At 47.3% G+C, this 25,414-nt stretch overlaps 1 protein-coding gene across 1 annotated transcript; it reads right to left on the bottom strand.

The window, feature by feature from the left end:
* Window positions 1-10,045: 10,045 nt before the first annotated feature.
* On the bottom strand, window positions 10,046-11,657 carry Eif1 (eukaryotic translation initiation factor 1). Its single transcript, XM_040749690.1, has 4 exons — window positions 11,462-11,657; window positions 10,703-10,866; window positions 10,492-10,593; window positions 10,046-10,263 (listed from the first exon to the last, which is right to left on the bottom strand). The coding sequence occupies exons 1-4, from the start codon at window positions 11,490-11,492 to the stop codon at window positions 10,219-10,221; spliced, it is 342 nt and encodes a 113-aa protein (XP_040605624.1). The 5' UTR covers window positions 11,493-11,657; the 3' UTR covers window positions 10,046-10,218.
* Between the last annotated feature and the right edge of the window lie 13,757 nt (window positions 11,658-25,414).

The following is a 25,414-nucleotide window of genomic DNA, read 5'->3' as shown; positions in this document are numbered from 1 at the left end:
CAGCTAGGGCTACATAGAGGAAAAAAATGTTGCAAAGATCAAATTATCTTGGGTTATTTTTTTTTATGTGAGCCGAATGTGGATGCTGGGAATCAAACCTGTGTCTTCTGCAAGAGTGGTAAGTACTCTTAAACACTGAGCCTTCTCTCCAGACCAGGGTACTTTTTGTTTGTTTGTTTGAGACAGGGTTTCTCTGTGTAGCACTCGCTGTCCTGGAATTCACTCTGTAGACCAGGCTGGTCTGGTACTCATATAGACCTGCCTGCTTTTGCCTCCTGAATGCTGGGACTAAAGGCGTGCATGACCACAACCAGTTTTAAATTATTTATTTATTTACTTATTGGGGGGGCATGTGCATGTGGCCACTACTTGTGAATGGTGGTCAGAGGACAAGTTGTGGGAGCCGGTTCTCTCCTTCCACCATGTGAGTCATGGGGCTAAAACTTAGGTAGTCAGGCTTGGCAGCAGGAACCTTAACCTCCTCGCTGGCTTCATGGGAAATGTTCTTGACTTTTCAAATATTTTAAAGCTGGCTGGGGGCATAGATCAGTAGTACAGTACTTGTGCAGCTTGTATAAAAGGCTTTATCCCTAGCACCACAAAAAACAGAAATGAGCCACCCAGACCCCAAATGTTCCAAACTTATTCTCACTATGGAGGGCTAGCTTAGAGGGAGGGTCCTGGTAACACGGCCCTCTCTTGGCTAAGAGGTAAGTATGTTTAGTACTTTCTTTGCCTGGATGGGTTGAGAGTCCAGCGGCACAAAAAACAGCCATCATTTTCAGGGTCCTCCATTAGGATGAATGCTCCCCGGAGACGGGGCTCCAGTTGTAACCCCACGCTCTGCCCACCCACACAACCAGAACCATTATTGATGAGCTAAAACCGCTGTCAACCAGGCCAATGCCTCAGCTTCCTAATTGGTTATTAATAGCGGAAAGGAGAGAGGTTGGCGATGACTCAGCCTCGTCAGGCAGCTGGGGCTTGGAGGGTGTGATGGGACTAAGATTGACACCTGTGAGGTGTTCATGTCAATTTGGGCATCTTACCCTCTGTCTAGGAGTGTCAGGGCCACGGGAGTGGCAGCCTGGATGTTGTCCTCAGGTGGAGTTAGAGATGCTACCTTCGTGCCCACCCTCAGAGGCCCAGCTGCATGCAGAGAGGTTCATGAATGATTCCATCCTTCCTTCGCCTCTCCTGGGCTCCCCCACCCCTCTCATGCAACAGCCACCTGTGCCTCTGAGGTTAAGCTTCACAGGCAAGGCTTCATATCCTTATTGCTTGGAGATTTTGCAGACCCTAGGGGGTGAGGCCGGACTTGCGGACAGGGGTCTGCATGTAGGATGAGCATTTGTGTGAGTGAAGGGACCAGGCCAAGGACATTTTGGAACTCCAGGCTCAGGTCTCCCAGCTGGCCTTAAGGCAAGGCCATTGGACATTCTGGGTCTTAGTTTTCCTACCTGTGAAGAGAGGAGGTATATGCACGGTTGTCTTTGGCATCCTCGGCTACCCAATCCTGAGGATGCTGATAAAATGATGCCGCATTTGCCTTTAACCTGAACACATCCTGGGCCTATGCCTCATTTTTCTTTTATTCTTTTTAAAATGACTTCTTTAAAAACATTTTTACTAGCTGGGCGTTGGTGGCGCACGCCTTTAATCCCAGCACTTGGGAGGCAGAGGCAGGCGGATCTCTGTGAGTTCAAGACCAGCCTGGATTACCAAGTGAGTTCCAGGACAGCCTCCAAAGCCACAGAGAAACCCTGAATGGAAAAACCAAAAACAAACAAAAAAAACCATTTTTACTACGTTTTTGAGATTTCTTTTTGTGTGCATGTGTACGGTCATGCATGCCCATGGTGTAAGAGTGGAGGTCAGAGGTCATCTTGCCGGAGTCACCTGTCTGCTTTCACACCGTAGGTCCTAGGGATTGAATTCAGGTTATCAGCCTTGGCAATAAGTGCCTATCATCTTGTGAACCCCCCCAAACCTTTAAAAATTATTTGTTTATTTTTCTGTATGTGAGTGTTTTGCCTACTTGTGCATCTATAAACCACGGGCATGCTTGGTACTATGGAGGCTGGGAGAGGGCATCAGATGCTCTCAGCTACAGACAGTTATGAACTGCCATGTGGGTGCTGGGAACCAAACGTGGGTCATCTGAAGAGCATCCAGCACTCTTAACTACTGAGCCATCTCTCTAGACCCAGACTCTGTTTTTCTTGGGAGGGTCTCACTGTGTAACAGCTGTGGTTGGCCAGGAACGTGATATGTAAACCAGGCTGGTCTCAAACTCACAGAGATCCAACTGTGCCTGCTACCTTCTGAGTGCTGGTGGTAAAGGCCTGTGCCACCACACCCATCCTTTGAGGCTTCTTACGTAGCTCAGGCTAGCTTCAAACTCTTTACTTAGCTGAGAACGACCTTGAACTCCTGATCCTTCTGCTTCTACTCCTGCAGTGCTGGGATTGAAGGTGGGCTCCACCATGTCCAGTTTTGCTGTGTACTTTAAAGCATCTTTAGGTTGCTTATGAAATCTAACATAGTGTAAGTGCCAGGCATAGTGGTGTACACAGGTGACCAGGGCTCTCGGGTGGCTGAGGGGCAAGGAGTGAAAGTTTGAGGCCAGCCCGAGCTACATAGCAAGATCCTGTCTGTTTTTGTTTGTTTTGTTTTTTTGATCTCACTATGTAGCTCTGGCTGTCTCTAACTCATAGTACCTGCCTCTGCCTCCTAAGCGATGGAGTTAAGGTGAGTGCCACCATGCCCAGTGCAAGATCATGTTTTTAAAAAGGAGTATTATGGGGCTGGAGAGGTGGCTCAGAGGTTAAGAGCACTGGCTGCTCTTCCAGAGGTCCTGAGTTCAGTACCCAGCAACCACATGGTGGCTCACAACCATTTGCAATGAGATCTGGTGCCCTCTTCTGGCCTGTAGGCATACATGCAGGCAGAATGCTGTACACATAATAAATAAATTTATACATATATGTAAAAAGGAGTATTAAGGGGGCTGGAGAGATGGCTCAGGGGTTAAGAATCAGGGGTTAAGAACACTGCCTGTTCTTCCGGAGGTCCTGAGTTCAATTCCCCGCAACCACATGGTGGCTCACAACCATCTGTTAAGAGATCTGGTGCCCTCTTCTGGCATGCAGACATACATGCAGGCAGAACACTGTATACGTAATAAATAAAATCCTTTAAAAAAAAAGATTAAAAAGGAGTATTACGTGGGGGAGAGGCAGAGAAGAGGCTCAGTGTTGAAGAGCACTTACTACTCTTGCAGAGGACCTGCGTTTGACTCCTGTACCCATGTCTGGCAGCACTTGGGAGCCCAACAGCCTCTGGTCTCTATGGATACCTGCATTCATATGGATGTACATGATGCCCCCAAATACACATAATAAAAAACAAAACAAAAAATCCAAACATAAATAATAAAAGAGGGGCTGAGACATGGCTCAGTAGTCAAGGAATATGGTAAGGGTCAACTTGTAGGAGCAGGCATGACTCAAGAGCAGCTACATCACTGAAAACCCATCCAAGTACAATGGCTCACGAGAACTGGAACCTTGAAATCCACTGGGCAACTTGGAGGCAGCTCAACAGGTCAGAGCTGCCTTTCTAGGCAGCTTAGCAGGCCAGCCTCTTCCAGCCTCAGTGGGCCTGAGTCTCCTTAGAGCTTCTTGCTGGTTATATAACCTCGGGAGGGAGGAGCCTTGTATATTCAGTTTTAGGAACTTCTTAGTTCCTAAACAACTTCTCAGAGGCTTCTCGGTTGTTTACTTCCTGATTATTATTTTTTTTTCTTTTTGAGACAAGGGCTTTCTTCATTCAGCAATTATTATACCCAAATGAGTGACACATCTTCATAGTGCATAAAAAGATTATGCCACAACACTGTGAGTTCGAGACCAGCCTGGTCTACACAGCTAGTTCCAGGACGGCCAGGGCTACACAAAGAAACCCTGTCTTGAAACACTGAAAATGGAAAAAGAAAGAAAATAATTTTAATGCCTTAAATGGGAAAATTAATGGACAGGCACCTGTGTGGCTGGAGTCCTGTCTCAGAGCAGTTCAGACACAGACGAGGAAGTGAGGCGAGGCCGGTGTAGTCCCCACAAGTGAGAGAGGAGGGAGCTGAGCTGCAAACCCGGGTCTTTTGGACCTCATGGGCAGTTGTCTCTCTTGGCTCTCAGTCCCATCTCCCATCTCCTTTCTAGAAGCCCAACTCCTGCTTAGTCGACCTCTGCTGTGACTTCAGGTTCCTCTGCCTCTCTGGCTGCTGGCTAACCTACTGTCTACTCAACAGGTCTGTCATTTCAGCTAAGGGTGTGCTTGTATTGCCGACTCTGTCCTGCTCAGAGCCTGTCAGCCTGTTTCTCACTTCCTGGCAGAGGCCACCACCATCCCCTTTTCAGCTCCTGTCTCTCTCCCTGTAAATCCCAGCTAGAGAAAATTCCAGAAGTAGCCATTATATTCAACTGCAAATTATCTGCCACTGGATTGTTGCCTGGCAACCTAAGTGATTCGGCTCCTCTTCATGCCCAAGGTCGGCTGACATCAGCTCCTGAGCACAGTTGTCTGAGCCCACTTCCGGTCCTCTTTTTCATCGTCACCGAGCAGTCTGTCTCCCTGCTGTTCAAGGTCAGCTTCTCTTCAAGACCCTTCAACTCAGACTCTCCTGCTGGCTTACAGCCTGAGCTGTCATTTATCTACTCTTCTATTTATTCAACATTATATTATTATTATTATTATTGAGACAGTGTTTCTGTGTAGCCCTGGCTGTCTTGGAACTCTCTGTAGACCAGGTTGGCCTCAAACTCTGCTCTTGAGTTCTGGAATTAAAGGCGTGCACCACCACCGATGGGTTATTATTATTACTGACAGGATCCCATGCGGTCTAGGCTGGTTTTGAACTTGGTGGTGTATATTTGAAGATGACCTTGAACTCCTGCTCTTCCTGTGTGTACCTTTTCTTCTTTTCTTTCCGAGACAGGGTTTCCCTGTATTGCTTTGGAGGCTGTCCTGGAACTCACTCTGTAGACCAGGCTGGCCTCGAACTCACAGAGATCCGCCTGCCTCTGCCTCCCAAGTGCTGGGATTAAAGGCGTGCGCCACCAACGCCCGGGTGACTTTGCACTCTTACACTCTCAACCAGCATATTCAGAGACACTTAGGCCCACAGTAGATTGCGTCCTTCCTTCTCAGTTCCCTTGCACGTAAACTCAAGTCACAGTGTTACCCTCCTCCATATGCAGGCAAAATAACCAACCGTATATGAAAAAGTGAATAAATAAATAATAGCATGTGTGCTAGGGGATATAGCTCAGGGGTAGTGTGCTTACCCAGCATGCACAAGGCCAACAGTTCTAGACCCTGGACTTGGATTCTCAACACCATTCCAGCATCAAAATCAAATGGGCGTTGGGCAAGAGGACCTCCCAGTGTGGCTGAACCCCCCACAACACTGCATTGACTTCCCTTTTCCACAGATACTGTTGCCAAGCCCTCACCCCGCCATGGCAGGCCAGACCACTGCAGTTTACATTGTCTTTAATCATCATTCTTTATGGCTAATTGGTGCCCATCATGGGCAATTGGTTAAAAATAGGAAGAGGTTGAAAAATAATTTAACATGGGGCATAAATGTGACAGCCGCTGTGTGTCAAGCCATTGATTCTCACTCCGTTTATGTTCGATGAGCGGAGGCAAGCAGCAGGGAAGGCTACACGAAGGGCTGATGACGTAGGCCAGCTGTCAGTTCACCTTGGAGACAGCACTACAGAGCTGTTGCCTCCCCCTGAGCCTTTTAGACCTGCAGACCTTCATGCCCCACCCAGCCCTGCTGAATCAATGTTTATCTTATCAACATGTGTTTAATGAGGTTTTCAACACCTGTTTAGACTACGCCATTAGCAGACCACCTTTTGTGATCTACAAAGTGTTTTGTTTTTTAAGGTAGTAGTTGGGTACAGTGTGCGTGTCTGTAGTCCCAGCTACTCAGGAGGCAAGGCCATAGAAGAGTTTAGGGCCATCTTGAGCAACATAGTAGGACTCTGTCTCTAAAGTTTTTTTGAGACAGAGTCTCCCTGTGCAGCCATGGCTGTCCTGGAACTCACAGAGATCCCCTGCCTCTGCCTCTGAAGTGCTGAGATTAAAGGCGAGCATCACCACTGCCTGGCTTTTAGTGGGGTTTTTAATCTTTTTCACTTTTGAGTCTTTATGTACAGGTGCTGTGGTTCCTTAGATCTGCGGTAAAAGGAGAGCAATAAGCAAGTCCTGAGTGTGGATTGGATATCTATGAAAGGCATTCCAGAAGCTTGACCAGAATCACTAGGGGTGACCCAGCCAGCCACCATACCTCCACCAGTCTCCACTGATGCTCTAGGACTGAGCACAGAGGCTCATCCAAGTCACCGTACCACTCAGAAGGCTGAGGCAGGATATCAAGTGTTCAAGGCCAACCAGAGTGAGGCCATGTCTCAAAAAATTTAAAAAACTAAGGCTAGAGCTGAGGATGTAGCTCGGCTGGTCGAATGTTTGCCTAGCATGAGTGAAATTCTGGACCAATCCCAGCATCACATACACCAAGTGTGGTGGCGCACACCTTTAATCCCATCACTCAGGAGGCAGAGGCAGGTGGATCTCTGTGAGTTGGAAGCCAGCCTGGTCTACAGAGCCAGTTCTAGGACAGCTAAGACTATACAGTGAAACCCTGTCTCCAGGTTGAAAGATAACTCAGGAGGCAGAGGTATGTGGATCTCTTTGAGTTCAGGCCTAGTGCATGGAGCAAAGTTCTAGGCCAGGGAGGGCTCCATAAGTGAGATACAGTCTCAATTCAAATTTGTTTTTTCCTATTTTGTGGTGTTTTGGGTTCAAATTCTGGTGAAGCTTCAATTCTTCCACCCTCAAAAGCCTATGGGACTGGGCATTCATTAGCTAATACCCATGGAGCCAGACTGTTTATATGGGAGGGGGGGGAGGAGTGGAACTCAACTTGTAACAAGATCCCTAAGTACCCGAATTTCATAAACACTTAGTAGCCATTTTATTTTGTTTTGTTTTCGAGACAGGGTTTCTCTGTGGCCTTGGAAGCTGTCCTGGAACTAGCTCTTGTAGACCAGGCTGGCCTTGAACTCATAAGAGATCTGCCTGCCTCTGCCATCCAAGTGCTGGGTATTAAAGGTGTGCACCAACACCTGTCACTTAGTAGCTATTAAGAGTATTAAAACTTGCTGGGTGGTGGTGGCGCACGCCTTTAATCCCAGCACTCGGGAGGCAGAGGCAGGCAGATCTCTGTGAGTTCGAGGCCAGCCTGGTCTACAAGAGCTAGTTCCAGGACAGCCTCCAAAGCCTCAGAGAAACCCTGTCTCGAAAAACCAAAAAAAAAAAAAAAAAAAGACAACCTGTATTTTATACTAATGCCACAAGGGGACACTGCTGAGACAGATGAACAAGCAAGATGGTCAATTTAGTTTGTTTGTTTGTTTTTTTTTTTTTGGTTTTTCGAGACAGGGTTTCTCTGTGGCTTTGGAGGCTGTCCTGGAACTAGCTCTTGTAGACCAGGCTGGCCTCGAACTCACAGAGATCCGCCTGCCTCTGCCTCCCGAGTGCTTTTTTTTTGGTTTTTTTGAAATAGGGTTTCTCTGTGGCTTTGGAGGCTGTCCTGGAACTAGCTCTTATAGACCAGGCTTGTCTCGAACTCAACGAGATCCACCTGCCTCTGCCTCCCGAGTGCTGGGATTAAAGGTGTGGGCCACCACCACCCGGTGATTTTAGTCATTTTTGTGGATTCCTGTGCAATTTTAGTTGGCTTTTTTTTTCTGTTGTTTTTTGTTATTGAAACTTGTGTTGTGTTTCAGGAATGCTAGGTAAGTGCCCTATCTACCTTGTTTCCCCAGTTTTTTTCTTGTTTTTGTTTTTGGAGATAGCATTTCTCTGTAGCTTTGGAGCCTGTTCTGGAAGTTACTCTGTAGACCAGGCTGGCCTTGAACTCAGAGATCCACCTGCCTCTGTCTTCCCATGGTGCTGGGATTAAAGGGGTGCGCCAGTCACCACCACCCAGCTTAATCTTTTAAATTTTGCAAAGTTACTTTAGACCCCAGGCAGACCTTGAACTTGTGATCTGTTTGCCTCAGCCTAAGAAGCTGAGATCACAGACGTGTACCACCAGGCCTGGTTTCCATTTTAAGCATGTAAGAAGCAGACTAGCAGTAAATACTTGCATGTGTTTTTTCATGTGCTGGAACACGACTTTGCATTTTTGACAGAATAAACAAAATTGAGAACTTGACACATCATTTGTAAGCATTTCCAGAAGCTGTTTGTTAGTCAGGTATGGTGGTGCACTTTATTCCTAGCACTAAGAAGTCAGAGGCAGGTTTATCTGATCTTGAGGCCAGTCTGGTCTATGTAAAGAGTTCCAGGACAGCCAGGGCTAGTTTCTCAGAAAAACTGTAGGGCATGGCACTTGTGGTAAGAGGTCAACTTGTGGAGGTCAGTTTTGCCAAGTCACCTCTTTTAGGAAGTCGTCCTCCTGAGACGGGAGTGTAGACACCTGAGTCCTCTTGGCCAAGCCCTTTCATTCCCTGTCAAGCTCCCACCACAGCATACTGCATACACCAAAGACTTGACTATCATGAATGTATGGACCACAGGACAGAAATATACTCACAAAACGCTGACCCAGGGCCCCCAGTTTTAAGTAGTATCCTGCAGTTGGCTTCACAGAGAGGTATACGGAAATCAGAGGGCAACCTTTGAGAATCCAGTTCTCTACCATACAGGTCCCCATGACTGAATTCACTACAAATCGGGAAAAGTCCTTTGTAGTTTGAGATGTAATGTTTACTTAGGAAGCAAGGGCCCTGGTTCACATCACCAATATGTAGGAATCAGTCACTCCACCTACTGGATTGTTTTTAGGGTTGATCAAGTCCTTCAGCTCTTTCAAATAATGCCATCATACTAGTACCAAGTATTTTTTGGCGGCAGCTTGTTTTAGCAAAGCCCTTGGTTTGGAACTGGCGCAGGCTCGTGTTTCTTCCAAACCAGAAGCCGTTCAACTAAATTTCACCTTTACCTACACAAACCGGCCAGCAAAAGATCCTGTTGGAAAAGCCATCTCTTGGAGGCAGTAACCTTCAGATTGTGAAGGTGTTTCATTAGGAATACATCACCTTTACCAGCAGAGAACAATCTCTCAAGGTGGACCAGTATGGTCCACATAATCCCTTCCTGCCAGCCAAGGTGACATACAACCTGAACTCGAGCACATCATTCTAACGTGTTACAAACTCCTCCCACAGCTAGGAAAGCCCAACAACTACTGTCACTCCAGTTGTTTACAGTGCCTTGTCAGCTACAGAACACTTTCCATGAGGCTGACAAATGGGAAGGCATACCTTTGGTTAAATGCTTTCCAGCAGAACCCATCTTGTGATCATTTTTTGCAAGTTTGACTCAACAAGACATAAGGTATTTCTTAAAACAAGTTTTATTTAAATAAGGGTTTAAATACATTAAATAACATTAAAACTGAAAGGAAAAAGAAAACCAAAAGCCAGTTTGTTCTTTCACATGGCACTGGGCAGCTGCTACCATTAAGTTGAAACCCTTACAGCTAGCCACATGACTGCTCCACTGTTTGGTATTTGTTCCCTTGTCATAAGTTTAATTGATACTAGGCTGGCCTCACCCTCCAGTTGTTTCTACATCCCTTGGCTAGGGTGTGGTGGTCAGCCAGATGTCCATGACCTGTGGAAAGGTGGCCCTTTCTGAATTCTGCCCATCTGGCCAGACACCAGGGGTGCCTGCCAGACTCCCTATCGCTGTGATGTTATCCATTCTCTAGCTCATCCGGTGACATTCTCCTAGGGCAGGGGACTCTGCAGAGGGAGAGCTGAGGGGCTTCTGGGTAGACATAGCTTATGAACTTGGGGCTCTGGGCTTGGCTGAAACATTGTTATTGCTTTGTTTCAGGCTGAACCCTGCCTGGGCTTTCTGCTTGAGCTGTTTAAATGAGGGACTTCAAGACTAGACAGCATGGCTCTTTTCAGTTTATTGCATGAAGGAGTTACACTAGTCCAAGTTAAAAACGGACCCCAAATGGTTACATTATACAAGCTGTGAGGTTTTTAAACTTGTGACAAGGGACAGGAGGGAAATTCTACTCATTGCAAGGAAATCCTCACTTAAGCTTCTGAGAGTCACAAGCACTTAAAACCCATGAACCTTCAGCTGGTCGTCCTTAGCCAGTCCAATCTGCAGAGAGAAAAGGACAGGAGTCAAGTCTGTGAACGACACCAATCACCAGTCTCCCACTACACCAGACTAGAGGAATTCCAGGAAGGAGGGCACACCGTTAAAACCCCAGCTTCCCTTCCGACCGCCTGCAAGACCAGGAATGTGTCTGGAAGGATGGGAGACTACAGAACACAGGGACCCCACACCTTAAAAAGGCTGACAGTATGGAGGAAGGCCCATTCTCACCTCTATCAGGAACTGGCATATGTTCTTGCGCTGGTCACCCTGTAGCTGAATTACTTCTCCATATTCTGGATGCTCAATTACAGTACCATTGCAGGCAAATTTCTGTAAACATAAAGGGCGCAGAATATGAATCCAGGTAACAGCACTCAATCCCTTTTACTTAGCACCCTCTCCCCTTGGGGACAACACGCTTTTTCTCCATCAGACCTACCTTCTTAAACGCCTTCACTAGTTTCTTTTTATCGTAATCATCAGCGATCCCTTGGACAGTGGTAAGGGTCTTCCTGCCGTTTCTCTGTTGAATTCTTATATGGATATAATCCTCAGTGCCAGCAGGAAGCAGGTCATCACCCTTACTTGCATCAGCAAAGGGGTCTGGGGAGAAAAAAAATACAAATGTTCAAAGGTGTGGTTGCCCCTCTGTCGCTTGCACGCTCCTACTGATCTTTTTGGCCGTGCAGACACCGGCATTGCAATCGTCTGGACTCCGGAGTCGTCCTTTGTTGTCCCTCCCAGGTCATGTCAGTCCTAGACCGGCAGGAAGTATGTACTTTCAGCCCTAGGCCGGCCCTCCCTCCGCAGCTGATCACGTGCCGGAGGAGAGCCCTAGCGAGCAAGCAGCGCCCCACCCGGCTGATGCAACCAACCGGAAGCCGGAGCCCGAGGCGGGGCCTCCTCTCCTCCCCACTCCGTGACGACGGTGACGTAGAGGACGTGACGCAGGGGTGGCGGGAGGGGGCGGGTGTGGCCCGAAGAGAGGCAGGAGCCATTAGTAAATGCGCCACCCGAAACGCCGGGCCCGCCCAAGGGGTGACCTCCCACCCGCTCCTTCCGGGCAGCCTCGGAGGCCGACCCCAGGCACAGCTCGGACCTACGGGCCCTTCGGCCCTAGCTAAGGGTCCGCCGCGATCGGCGGTTTCGCCGAGATCCCGCCACCCCCACCCGGGCCCACGACCTTCCCCGGGCTTACCGAAAGAGTGGAGGTTCTGGATAGCGGACATACGATACGATTCCTTTTCCTCGGTGGAAACGGCCTGCGGAAGGCGGCTGCGGGAGAAGGCGGGCAGGGGGGACGGAGCGTCGGGAAGCGAGGGGGCTCGAGGGGGAGGCAGCTGAGTCCTCGGCGGCGGCTCAGTGACTGGGGCGGAGGGGCGGCGCCTGTATTCACTTATATAGCCGCCCCTGTGACGCCAGCGCGCTGCCCTCACGTCCCGACCCCACCCAGGACGTCAAGCTCCCCGGCGCCCGAACGCCGCGGCTTCCTATTGGTCGGGGGGCGGGGTCAAGGCGAGGCGCTTGCGCACTGGATTTGGCTGGGAGATGGGGTTCTGTTGATACAGGGAGGGGCGAGAGGGGGGAGGGAAAGCTTGGTCCGCCAGTGCGCTTGCGCAGTGTGGGCGGTAGTTGTCTGGGTGCCCAAGAAACTGGCGGAGGTTTCGAGCGCGCCTGCGCCTCTGGCACGTTCTACCATCTTGACCCTGTTGGGGTGCTGCTGGTACTAACTCTAAGAAGGTTCTTAGGGTGGGGATCGGTTGGCGTTCTTTAGTGGGGAATTACATGCTGGTCCTCCCAAATTCCACAGATCTCGGCAATGTCATAGCCACCCATTAACTAACTCGCCCTTCTCCCCACCCAGCCACAGAGTTAGCCTTTTAGTCAACATAAAATAACCTAATAAAAAACCCAAACCTTATAGATATCGTTTGGACTAGGATTTTTCCCTCAATATATGTTTTTATTTAAATTAGAAACATGCATGCTTCACATGTCAATCCCAGCTCCCTCTCCCACCCCTCCTCCCTTGACCCTCCTCCAGCCCCCCCCAGCCCCCCACCCAATCCCCACATCATTCCCCAGGGAGGGTGAGGTGGACTAGGATGTTTTAAAATTGGTGACCTAAAGTTGCTTACTTAGATGAATTTTAAGGAAGGAAGTAGTTCCCGAGTTGGGGGTGGGAACCCCAGAGAAATTCAGGCACCAGAGGATGCCATTTGTCCTACAAATCTGTGCTTGAAGTAAAGCCTTTCAAGAGTTTAGGTGAAATTTTTCTTTTTCTTTTTCCTTTCTTTCTCTCTCTTTTTTGGTTTTTCGAGACAGGGTTTCTCTGTATTGTTTTGGAGGCTGTCCTGGAACTCCCCTCTGTAGACCAGGCTGGCCTCGAACTCACTGAGATTCGCCTGCCTCTGCCTCCTGAGTGTTTTGTGTGTGTGTGTGTGATTTTTTTCAAAGTAATTAACCTTTATTTTTATTTTTATTTTCCAGACAGGGTTTCTTTGTGTAGCTCTGGCTGTCCTGTAACTCAGAGATCCGACTGCCTCTGCCTCCCAAATGCTGGGATTAAGGGCGTGCACCACCACTTCGAGGCTAGCAGTTAACCTTTCAATTTCTTTTCTTTTTTTTTTTTTTGTTTTTTTCGAGACAGGGTTTCTTTGTGGCTTTGGAGGCTGTCCTGGAAGTCGCTTGGTAGTCCAGGCTGGTCTCGAACTCAGAGAGATCCGTCTGCCTCTGCCTCCCGAGTGCTGTGATTAAAGGCGTGTGCCACCAACGCCCGGCCTTACTTTTTTTTCAAGACAGGGTTTCACTATATTGTTTTGCAGGCTGTCCTGGAACTCGCTCTGTAGACCAGGCTGGCCTCGAACTGAGATCTGCCTGCCTCTGCCTCCCAAGTGCTGGGATTAAAGGCGTGTGCCACCACCGCCCAGCTCAATTTATTTTAAAACTTAAACCTTCTGGGATGAAAAAGTTAGCTAGACAAGCATTCTGCCACTGAGCTACAGTCCATCTCTCTGTTGGTTTATTGAAATACTCTTTGTGGCAGGGGCGAATGTCAGGGATCTTAGATCCAAAGGTCCTGAGGAGCCAGGGAGATTAGATAAAAGACCAGACAGCCAAGAGTGATGTAACTGGGTTCATGGGGGCTGATAGGAGAACTGGAAGCTGCAGTGGCTGCCAACTACTGTGCCAGACTTGTTCAAATACTCCCCCAAAGGTAGACTTACATAAAAGCTCGTAAAACTATTGCCACCTGCCAGGCCGTGATAGCACAAGCACTCGGGAGGCAGAAGCAGGTGGATCTCTGGGTTCAAGGGCTACACAGAGAAACCTTGTCTCATATATATATATATATATATATATATATATATATATATATATGCGCCAACTGACTAGGTACCATGGTACTCCCTTGTGATCCCAGCTCTTGAGAGAAGGAAGTAAGAGAAAAGAATTCAAGGTTAAACGAGTTCAAGGCTAGACTCAGGATATCCTGTCTCAAAAAAAAAAAAAAAACAGAAAAATAGGCTGGTGTAGTGGAGCATGCCTTTAATCCCAGCGCTGGTGAGGCAGAGGGAGGTGGATCTCTGTGAGTTCAAGATCAGCCTGGTCTACAAAGTGAGTACCAGGATAACCAGGGCCAACCAGTACACAGAGAAATACTGCCTCTAAAAACCAAACCAAAGAAAATAACAACAACAAATAAGTCAGTTTATAAAAAAAAAAGTCAGTTTATGCCCAGATCACCAGTTTCACTGTCTTAAAGGTAAGGGCTAGTAGGACAGACAGAAAATAGACAGAATAATAAGAACGGATTGTGAGAGGTGTTTGGGAGAGATGGAGTCATGTGGAGAGTGACACAGGTCCCGGCTTCTTCACACGGGGTGGTTGGACAAGGCTTGTAAGGAGGTGTTATCTTGACCTGAATCTATGTGGTGGGAAGGAATCTGCTACAAGCCAAGGACAGCTCACCAAATACAACATTCCCCCGGGGAGGAAAAGTTGGGTGGACTTGAAAGGATTTTGTGTGGCTGGGGACTGAACCCACACTCTTGCACATGCTAGGCAAGTGCTCTACAGGACTGCAACTCTAGTCCTGATTTTTTTTTAAAGATATACTTATAGCTGGGTGTTGGTGGCACACACCTTTAATCCTAGCACTTGGGAGGCAGAGGCAGGTGGATCTCTCTGAGTTTGAGGTCAGCCTGGTCTACAGAGTGAGTTCCAGGACAGCTTCCAGAACAATACAGAGAAACCCTCTCAAACCAAAACCAAAACAAACAAACAAACAAACAAAAACTCAAACAAACAAAAACCAAACCTTACTTGGGGGCTGGAGAGGAGACATGAGTCAGTGGTTAAGAGCAGCACTACTGCTCACTGCTCTTTCAGAGAACCCAAGTTCTAGTCCCAGACCCATTATGGTGGCTCACAATGGTCTTCTGGTCTGCACTATACGCATGTGATGTGCAGACATACACGAAATGCCCATATACATAAATATAAAGGTAAGATGGAAAATAATGTATATGAATGTTTTCCCGCATGTGCATGCCTGATGCCTTCAGAGACCAGAAGATTCCCTGAGCTGGAGATACAGACAGTTGTGAGCCACCATGTGGGTACTAGGAATGGACCTGGGTTCTCCATAAGGACGTCAAGTGTTCATAACTGCTGTGCCACCTCTATGGCACCCCTAAAGCTTGTTTTGACTCCTGTTTGCCAAATGATTGATGCACATACCCCCATTCTCCTTACTCTGAGGCAGGATGTCATACGGCCTTGGCTGGCTATTAACTCCTGATTCTTTTGCCTCCATTTCCCAAATGTTCCATGTGCCATGGAGCAAGGGCTCTAAGCAAAGTTAAGGTTAAATAATGTAGTTCCCCTGATGTCGGGAAAGGGAATGCATCTCAATACCATCCATCCGAGTTTGAAAACCTGAGGCCCCAGCCTGCCAGCCTGGAAACCTTTACATTCATGGTGTGGCTCTCCTGGAGTGATCTACCCAGAGTTCACTTCTCTGTGTTGTGTGAGACCAGAGTCTAATCCCCTCCCCCCCATATACATAGTAATTGTATCAGCGCCATTCTTTTGAATAAAGACTACTCATCTCCTGTAGACTCCTCATGCCCATGCCTCCTCTAAATTGTCTCTGCATGTAGGTGTGGGGTCCCCTCCCTTGACCTGTTTATCTCTGAACCACACTTCCATTCCTTTGGGGTTCTCCTGGCTGTAAGTGGGCCTCATTTCATGCCATGCTCCTCACTGGCTCCCAAATTCTCTACTACAGCAGTTCTAGGAAGCTCCCCTAGCTTTCTCAGATGAGAGCTGCCATTTGCATCTGCTCCTCCCTTCCTTGGAATGTGGTCCTCCCTCCTATTTGCATTGACATCTTCCAGGCATCCTTCCAGGCTCACCTGGGATGCCCTTGCTCTGAGAAGATTGTTTGCCTGAATGTCCTCAATGTTGGTGTTATTTATTTTGCTGTTATGAGACAGGGTCTCATGTAAACTAAGCTGGTCTTGAACTCACTATGTAAGAGCGGCCTCGAACTTCTGATCCGCCTGCATCTACCTGGAAAGTGCTGGGATTATAGGCATGCATCATCATGGTACTTATCATGCTGCATTGTGATTACCTGTGTTTTGGACTAGCTACATAATTTGCTAGCCACACTATTAAAAACATGAAGGCCAGGCTGGGTGGTGGTGGCACATGACTTTAGTTCCAGCACTCGGAAGGCTGAGGTAAAAGGATCTCTGTGAGTTTGAGGCCAGCCTAGTCTACAGAGTGAGTTCCAGGACAGGCTCCAAAACTACACACTGAAACCCTATCTTGAAAAACCAAACCAAACCCAAACAAAAAACAAAAAAAACAAACATGAAGGCCTTGGTTCAAAATAGTTAAAAGGTTCAATACAGAGACAGCAGGGCATACATGGAGTGCCCTGCAAGTGAGGAGTATACAGGTCACATGCCCTCATATCTGGCCCTGCTCTTTCTCTTGTATCCCCGGCTAAGGCTGTAAGCTTAAGGAATGACACAGCTTTGTCTGTGAACGGACATGTCGGTATCCATTGTAGATGCTCAGTTACTAGTAATGGTCAACCCCTGGCTACAGGCTGAACCTCTGGCACTCAGAGTCTGGGAACATAGGAGCCAGGAAAACACTTTCCATGGGTCTGAGTCTAGATCTCAAAGGGAACTCCTGGGCTTGACACGATGCAGAGCAGGGAAAGTTGTTCTCCCCAAACTACTTTCCAGTTCTTCTTGTAGGCACTTGGCCAGTTGGAGCTCGTGCCCGTGCCTGGTGTGCTAGTGTGTGGTGCCAGATCTGACTGACCTCTTTGCTTGTAAACAGTTATTGCCACACCCCGCCCCCCCCACATGTTTTGACACCGGTGGGATATAGGTGAGAGGGCAGGTGACAGGGAGTTGGGGACTGCCCTTGCTGAAAAGCACCAACTCTTCACTTGGTCCTGCAGAGGTCTCATGGGTAATTAAAAGCAGGATAAAAGCCTGGTATCCCTGACATAATAACATTGTCAAAGGTCAGCTGGCACAGAGTCCAGATCCCCAGAGCAGCCTCGAGAAGCTGCCAGGCATTGCCCGGCTCCTCAAGGCCTAACCTGCCCTTGTGACTAGCCTGCTCTCAGTATCAGTGTCCCCTTCAGATCCCGGGAACAACAGGCCTGGCTGATGAACCCCTTACAACAAAGGGCAGAAGTGCTCCCCAAATAGCAGAGACCGAATTAGCCCTAGTCAAGCCCCACATAGCCAGTCCAGAGATAATAGAGGCCATGATCAACTTGACCTCTCCCAGACCAAAAGCAGCTGACTGCTGCCAACGAAACACAAGCTTTGCCTTTGTTTTCCTGATGATGGCCCTAAGACCACTTCTGTTCTTTGTGTAGCTAAACTCAGAAGGAAGCTGCAATTTGTAGAGCTCTGACTGCCTCTGCCTTGAGAGTTCTGGGGTTAAAGGAGTGCACCATCTTACTTGTCTTGTTTTGAGACAAATTCCTAGGTCTCTTCCCAGGCTGACTTTGAGCACCCTGAGCAGCCGAGGACTTCATCTCTAAAGTGTTGAGTGTATAGGCATGCGCCAACCTTGCTTGGCTTGAGAAGCAACATTGCTATTTTTATTTCACTTTTTTTTTTGTTTATTTCCAGACAGAGTTTCTTTGTGTAATATCCCTGGCTGTCCTGGAACTCACTTTGTAGACCAGGCTGGCCTCAAACTCACTGAGATCCCCACCTGCCTCTGCCTCTCGAGTGCTGGGCCTGGCTGGCTTGTGTGTGTGTGTGTGTGTGTGTGTGTCTTGGTTATGTATCCTAGGCTTGTTTCAAACTCATGGTCTTTCTTTGTCGGTCTCCCAAGCACTTTCCATCTGGTGACCCAGATCTCTTCTCTGGACTCCACTTCTATTCCCTGTAGAAGGACCGGGTGGTGTGTAGCCAGGTTTGAAGTCCAAAGCACTCTGCGGTCAGGTCAGCATCATTTCCATAAAATGTCTTCTGGAGTCCACCTTCCATGCTTGGAGCTTGTCTGTGCTGTAGGAGCATATGGCATTAATACGGATCTGGACTGACTTCTCCCAAAGCCACCTGAGCGCTGGCTTCTTCCTAACTGCTGGGCAGCTGAAGGCAGGGCAGGAGCCCAGCTACAGTTGGAGTCAGCACTAACTTGGCCACCTCCTGCCTGCCTGCTACCTGCCAGCCTTCATTTTCTCTTCTGCCCACGGACCAGCAACATTCTTCTTCTTTCTTCACGTTTTATTTAATTTTTATTTTATGTGCGTTGGTGTGAGGGTGTTGGGTCCCCTAGAACTGGAGTTACAGACAGTTGTGAGCTGCCATGTGGGTGCTGGGAATTGAACCTGGGTTCTCTGGAAGAGAAGCCAATGTTCTTAAACACTGATCCATCTCTTCACCCCGTAACATCCTTCTTTTAGGCTCATTTGAAGGGATTTATGGAGCAGATTACCATATAAAGGCACAACTGTAAAGTTTTGAAATCACTAAATAGACTCTGTCGGTTTCCCAGAGGAGAGAGCCCCTGAGAGCAGCGTGGACAAGGGCATCCCATGCACACAGGGGTGGAGCTGAGGTGGATTTCTCTTCACAGCTATCCTTTTGTGAGAGCACTCGGGCATCTGCAGCCTTGGTAAAATTCTCCAGGGTCTCAAGTGTGTCTCCAGAGCAGCAGTCTCCTGCCATGAAGGCGTGACGTTCTCTGGGGGGAAAATAGGTATTTCCATGGTAACCAGAGAAGACATGATGTGGTAAAAGGGACCTCCCTGTGCTCTGCGGCTACCGCAGAAAACACTGACTGAGGGAATCCTGCAGCCAGAGCTCAATTATACCCAGGATTGGGTTTCTGAGCAATTCGCGAAGATTTCACTTGACTTAAAGAAAAAAAAATCTATTGACTGAGATGTGTCTTACATCTCTTCTTTGGGACCTCCTGCCTACAGACATGACTGGAATAGTTCCTTCCATGCCCCACCCACTCAGGGGGCCCCAGCGAATGAATGTTGCTATTCTTGCCACTTGGAAAAGGAGGAGATCCATCCTGCCACAGCCCTGGCCCAGTCAGCAACTGACGCTGGTACAGGACAGAGGAAATCTTAGGCGATGCTAGCAGGCTCTCTGCTGGAGCCGGGCAATAAAACATCAGGTGTATTCATGTGCCAGAGAGTGCTTGTATGCATGTCATGATCCCCCCCCCCCAGCCCAGCTAAATTCTCCCCTGTAGTCGCTTTCTCTGCCCTTTTCAGGAACTCTCTTCTGCCCACTCACATGAGAGCTCAGTTCTGTTTTTCCTCTCTCTCTTTTTTTTTTAAATACATTTTAGCCTGCAGTGGTGGCAGATGCCTTTAATTCCAGCACTTTGGAGGCAGAGGCGGGCAGATCTCTGTGAGTTCAAGGCCAGCCTGGTCTACAGAGTAAGTTTCAGGACAGCCTCCAAAACAATATAGAGAAACCCTGCCTTGAAAAACAAAACAAAACAAAACAAAAAAAGCTCAAAAGAAATGAGAAAAAAGTTATTTTGCCCCCAAGGTGTTCTTTTTCTCTCTTTTTGAAGGGAGCAGGAAAAAGCATGTTGGCCTGAGGACTGCCATTCTGACTTCAGACTCCATTTTATCTGTTGGGTGAAATAAAGTCCAGGTTCCCAAGCCCTAGGGTAGCTGAGAACTTTCCAATAGCTGACCAACCTCCTCCCTAAACCACAGAAATAGTCGTTATGCATCTTTAGTTCTTTAGGAACATTATAGCTGTTCCTAACAACAGAAGGAACAAACTAATCTGGTTGGACTGAAAAGTTTGCATTGTAAATGATGTGACATTCAAGGAACTCCCTAATCTCTAAATCCTGATTGGTGAAAATCTTTTTTCTTTCTTTCTTTCTTTCTTTTTCTTTTTTTTTTTTGATTTTTCCAGTCAGGGTTTCTTTGTATTGTTTTGGAGGCTGTCCTGGAACTAGTTCTTGTTGACCAGGCTGGCCTCGAACTCACAGAGATCCACCTGCCTCTGCCTCTGCCTCCCTAGTGCTGGGATTAAAGGTGTGCGCCACCAATACCTGGCTCTGATTGGTGGAAAATTTTTTCTCGATGCAAAAGCAAAGAGTCTTTTATTGTAGATGTTTAACGAGCTAACCCCATTAGCTCGGGCCCTTCACCCCGCCACCATGGCGGATGGCTGGAGAAAGACCCCAAGCAGCCTCGAGGCAGGGACCTTAAAGGGCAGCGTAAGGGAAGTGTCTAGGGATATGAAACAGTCTCAGTATTGGTGTGTTTTCAAGTTTGGACTGCCTTCCCTGTGTTGATTGATCAACTGGTTGTTATGGCCCTTCGGCCCTCCCAGGGCGGTTGCTATGCTCTGCAGGTCACTGTTGTGCACTGTCCGTAAAGCACACCCAGAGCTATAAAGCACAGACCTGTCAGCTAACTTCTGATTGGCTCCTTGCCATGAGGAGGGCATCTGACCTCCTAGTGAGGAGGACAGGAGCTGTAAGGTCATGTAAGCACATGTTAGCATGTCATGGCTGCTAAAACAGGGAGGCTGGTCACAACATTCCCCCCTTCTCGAAGTACCCATGACAGGACTCAATCCTGAGTCCTGCCTGCTAGGGACTCAAAGGGGTGTTAACAGGCTCTGTCGTTACCCAACGGATTTTTTTGTGGGAGTGACATTTGTATCTTATCATACTGTTCCCTATGTTTCCCTTTGACTTAGCATCTCAACCAGGGAAAAGTGGGTGATGTATTCTTTTCCATGCTACTTCCTGCTGACTTTGGGATGCAGTTAGGGGACGATTGGTGGAAATTTTAACTGTAACTTGGCAATAAATGTTTGTGGGTTTTTTTTTGTGAAACAGGTTATCTATGTACTCTGACATACAAGTTCCTCTGAGACGTGTACAAAAATTATGTTTGTGACTATCCTCAGGAGGTCAAGGTTGAGTTCATGTTATGGCCAGAGGGGTTAAAAAAAGGAAGACATCCATATTGACTAGTCAGTGTCAAAAAAGTGATTATCAGACTTTTTTGTTATTTTTTTTTCAAGACAGGGTCTCTCTGTGTAGCCATGGCTGTCCTGGAACTCACAGAGATCCCCCTGCCTCTGCCTCTCAAGTGTTGGGACAAGAGGCATATGCCAGCATGTCTGGCACTGTAACATATTTAATGCATTCCTTAACCAAACAAACTAAAATTGGAATAAAGCAGGCAGTGGTTGTTCACACCTTTAATCCTAGCACCTGGGAGGCAGAGGCAGGGGGATCTCTGTGAGTAGGCCAGCCTGGTCTGCAGAGCGAGTTCCAGGACAACCAAAATTGTTACCCAGAGAAACCCTGTCTCATAAAAACAAAAACAAACAAACAAAAAAACCTAAAACATTGCTTTCCTTTAATTTACTTTTATGTGTCTGTGTGTGCATGTCTGAGTACAATCACATGAACATCTGGTGCCCTTGGAGACCAGAAGGGGGTGTCAGGTCCCCTGGAACTGGAGTCACAGATGGCTGTGAGCCACCATGTGGGTTCTGGGAGCTAAACCTTGATCCTCTGCAAGAGCAATAATTGCTTTTAACTGCTGACCCATGTCTCCAGTCCCAGGGTTTTATACATTATTCTTATTTATATTTACTTAGCCTTGTATGCTTTGCAATAAACTGATTAATTTGAAAACTACCTTTGTTACCTTGACTTATATGATGAGAGGATGAGGAGGCTGCCCATCTTGAAGGACAATGGTGATGACTGCCAAGGACAGATCCAAAAGAGCAGCTGTCTTACAGCAGAACTGAACCCAGCTGGGCTTTGTGGTTACAACACCCATATAATCCCAGCACTCTGGAGGCTGAGGCAGTGGGAGTTCAAGGCCAGCCTGGGCTACACAGTGATACTCTTGTTTCAAAATAAAACAGAAGGATATAACACAAATGACTTTCATGTGCACATGGCTTGAGTAATAAATATTATCTAGATATATAAAACAGCAATTATTTATTATTATTATTTGGTTTCTTGACACAGGATTTCTCTGTGTAGCCCTGGCTGTCCTAGAACTTGCTCTGCAGACCAGGCTGGCTTTAGAGATCCTCCTGCTAGAGCTGGAATTAAAGTTGTGCACCACCACCCAGCTTTCTTTATTATCTTATTATTATTATGTTGGTTTTTTCAAGACAGGGTTTCTCTGTAGCTTTGGAGCCTGTCCTGGAACTTGCTCTGAAGATCAGGCTAACTTCAAACTCACAAAGATCCGCCTGCTTCTGCCTCCCAAGTGCTGGAATTAAAGGTGTGCTCCACAACTGCCTGGTTTATTTTTATTTATTTTTTAAACAGATCTCATTATATAGCCCTGGTTGGTCTAGAACTTGCTATATAGACTGGACTGGCCTTGAACTCACAGAGTTCTCTCTCTGTCTCTTGAGTGCTGGGGTTAAATGTGTGTGCCACCATGCTCATTTTGATTAAATATTAAAAATATTGATCATTCAATAATGATGGATAATCTACCTCAATTTACTAGTTTAATAAGCTATATGATTTAATTTTTCTGTGGTGCTGGGGATAGATTCCATGTGAGACAAGTTAGGCTCTACCACTGAAAGACACCTCAGCCCTTCACATCATTTTCTTTCTTTTTTTTTTGAGACAAAGTCTCTTATAGCCCAGGCTGGCCTTTAACCTTTCTATGTAGCCAAGGATGACCTTAAATTTTTGATCCTCCTGCCTTTATCTCTTCCAAGCACTGGCATTATAGATATGTACTAACAAGCCAGGTTTTTCGGTGGAGGGGCTTGAATCCAGGACGTCACCCATACCAGTCCCCTGCCAATTTAATTACGACTAAGTACTCTGCTGAGCTACAGTCCCAACCCCAAGTCCTCATGCGATTTGTTTTACAAAACTTGTTCACAAGAGAAATTAGTTATCCAGGGTCAGTGGTGCCAGCTGCTGGCACAATACCAGCTGCTGGGAAACTGAGGCCGGAGGATCTAGAGTTCAAGAGTTCAAGACCATCCAAGGCAACATAGCTCAAAACACAGCAGTCAGTTGGGCTGGTGACATGGCTCCGTGGGTAAAGGTGCCTGCTGTGCAAGCCAGACCCCTGAGTTCCCTTCCTGGGACCCGCAGTGGAAGGAGAGAAGCTGCTACTGAGTTCAAGACTCCTGGGAAGAGACCACAGACTCAATCTGAATTGCAATTAGCTAAAATTGCCGGGCTGTGGTTGCGTACGCCTCTAATCCCAGCACTTGGGAGGCAGAGACAGGCTAATCTCTGTGAGTTTGAGACCAGCCTGGTCTACAGAGCGAGTTCTAGGACAGGTTCCAAAGCTACACAGAGAAACCCTGTCTCAAAAAAACAAAAACAGCCAACCAACCAACCAACCAACCAACCAAATAAAAAAACCCAATTAATTAAAGTTATTGAAACTGCTAGCAGTCTCTGAGCCAAACGAGATTGCTGTGAGGAGGGGTCGAGGGAAGGATTTGTTTAAAGGTGAAAATCACTAGAAGATGTTGAGTCTTCACAAGCAAGCCAGGAGCTGTTTGACTCTGCTGAGATTAGGTAGTCAAGATAACCTCAATGTAGTCCTTGAATGTCTGCATAAGGAGGTAATAGCCATCAAACAAGCAGTTAGTGATAGCATAACAAACAGACCAAGCAGACAGTCATGGATGTGCATTTTTAGGTAGAACTTGTTTTCCAGAAATTTGAGTCAGAATCAAGCAGCGATTAGGTACCAAGATGGATGTCTAGCATAAAATGGAGTTTCTTTAGACATCACAAAGCAACTGCCCAAAGTTGTCCTCTGACTCCACTGGCGGGCCGTGGTGCAAAAACCCTTGTACACCACACACATAGCATCTATTTACATTACCACTGCTACTACTAAAAACAAAACAGAGCAGCTGACACCGTCAACCAAAGCAACTTGATATGACAGCTAGTTTTGTTTAGAGTTATATCTACCTTAAAAATATTTTGGGCCGGGCGTTGGTGGCACACGCCTTTAATCCCAGCACTCGGGAGGCAGAGGCAGGCGGATCTCTGTGAGTTCGAGGCCAGCCTGGTTTACAAAGTGAGTTCCAGGACAGCCTCCAAAGCTACAGAGAAACCCTGTCTCGAAAAAACCAAAAAAAAAATATTTTGGACTGGGCACGGTGGCATATGCCTTTAATCTCAGTACTCAGGAGACAGAGGCAGGAAGATCTTTGTGAGTTTGAGGCCAGCCTGATCTACATAGAAGTTCCGGGGCAGTCAGGGGTTGGTTTGTAAGAGAGAGACTCTGTCTTTAAAAAGCCAACCAACCAACCAACAAACCAACCAACCAACCAAACAAACAAAAAAGTATCTTTTGGGGGATGTGCTGGCTAGTTTTATGTCAGGTGAATACAAGCTAGAGTCATCAGAGAGAAAGGGACCTCAATTGAAACAAATGCCTCAGAAGATCCAGCTGTAAGGCATTTTCTTAGTTAGTGATCAATGAGGGAGGGCCCAGCCCATTGTGGTAATACCATCCCTGAGCAGGTGGGCCAGGGTTCTATAAGAAAGCAGGCTAGAAAGAAAGAAAGAAAGAAAGAAAGAAAGGAAAGAAAGAAAGAAAGAAAGGAAGAAAGAAAGCAGGCTGAGCAAGCCAGGGGAAGCAAACCGGCAATCAGCACCCCTCCAGCTCCTCCAGAATCCTGCCTGCTTGAGTTACTGTCCTGACTTCCCTTGGTGATGAACAATGATGTGGAACTGTAAGCCAAACAAACCCCTTTGTCCTCAACTTGCTTTTTGGTCATGGTGTTTCCTTGTAGCAATAGAAACTCTAACTAAGACACTGGTCTATACAGAATTCTAGAGTTCTAGGATTCTAGACTGCAACAGGGCCCCAGGATGGATGTTACCATTCAGGCTGTAAAACTCAGCGTGTAGACTGCACTACCCGTCAGAGTGAAAACAAAGACCTAACCTGTCCATGTCCATAGTTCTGGGAGAGTCTCTAAATGTACTAACCTTGCTTTTTGGCTTCTGTAGTTCTGTTTCTGGCCAACTGTTCTTGCTTACTGAAGTTTGTCAACCCAGGACAGGGTTTTTGTACTTAAAAGTTCACTCTGAGAAAGATTCTGGGATCCCGAACACCCAGTGATTGGTTGGCTAGTAGACTCTGTCTCTGTCTCTCTGACTCTCTCTCTCTTTTAATAGAAACTTTCTATTGGCTTAAACGCATGTCCAAGCAGTCTTCTCTGATGAACACACCACAATTTAGAAATGTAGATCTGCTAGGGTTATATAGTGAAACCTGTCCCAAAACTTTTTTTCCAGTGGGGGAAGGGGCTGAGGAGATGGCTCAGCAGTTAAGGCCATTGACTGCTCTTGAGGAGGACCCAGGTTCTGTTCCCAGCATCACAAAACTCCAGTTCCAGAGATTATTTCTCCTCCTCTTCCTCCTCCACCTCCTCCTCCTCCTCTTCTTCTTCTTCCTCTTCCTCCTCCTCCTCCACATCCTTATCCTTATCCTCCTTCCCCCTCCTCTTCTTTTTTTTTTTTCCAAGACAGGGTTTCTCTGTAGCTTTGAAGGCTGTCCTGGAACTCACTCTGAAGACCAGGCTGACCTCGAACTCACAGAGATTCACATGCCTCTGCCTCCCGA

This window comes from Mesocricetus auratus, unplaced genomic scaffold (assembly GCF_017639785.1).
Source record: "Mesocricetus auratus isolate SY011 unplaced genomic scaffold, BCM_Maur_2.0 Super-Scaffold_100007, whole genome shotgun sequence".
In the NCBI taxonomy this organism is placed as follows: Eukaryota; Metazoa; Chordata; class Mammalia; order Rodentia; family Cricetidae; genus Mesocricetus; species Mesocricetus auratus.
The sequence above is the reverse complement of the archived record's forward strand: the minus strand, read 5'-3'. Positions and strand labels throughout refer to the sequence as shown.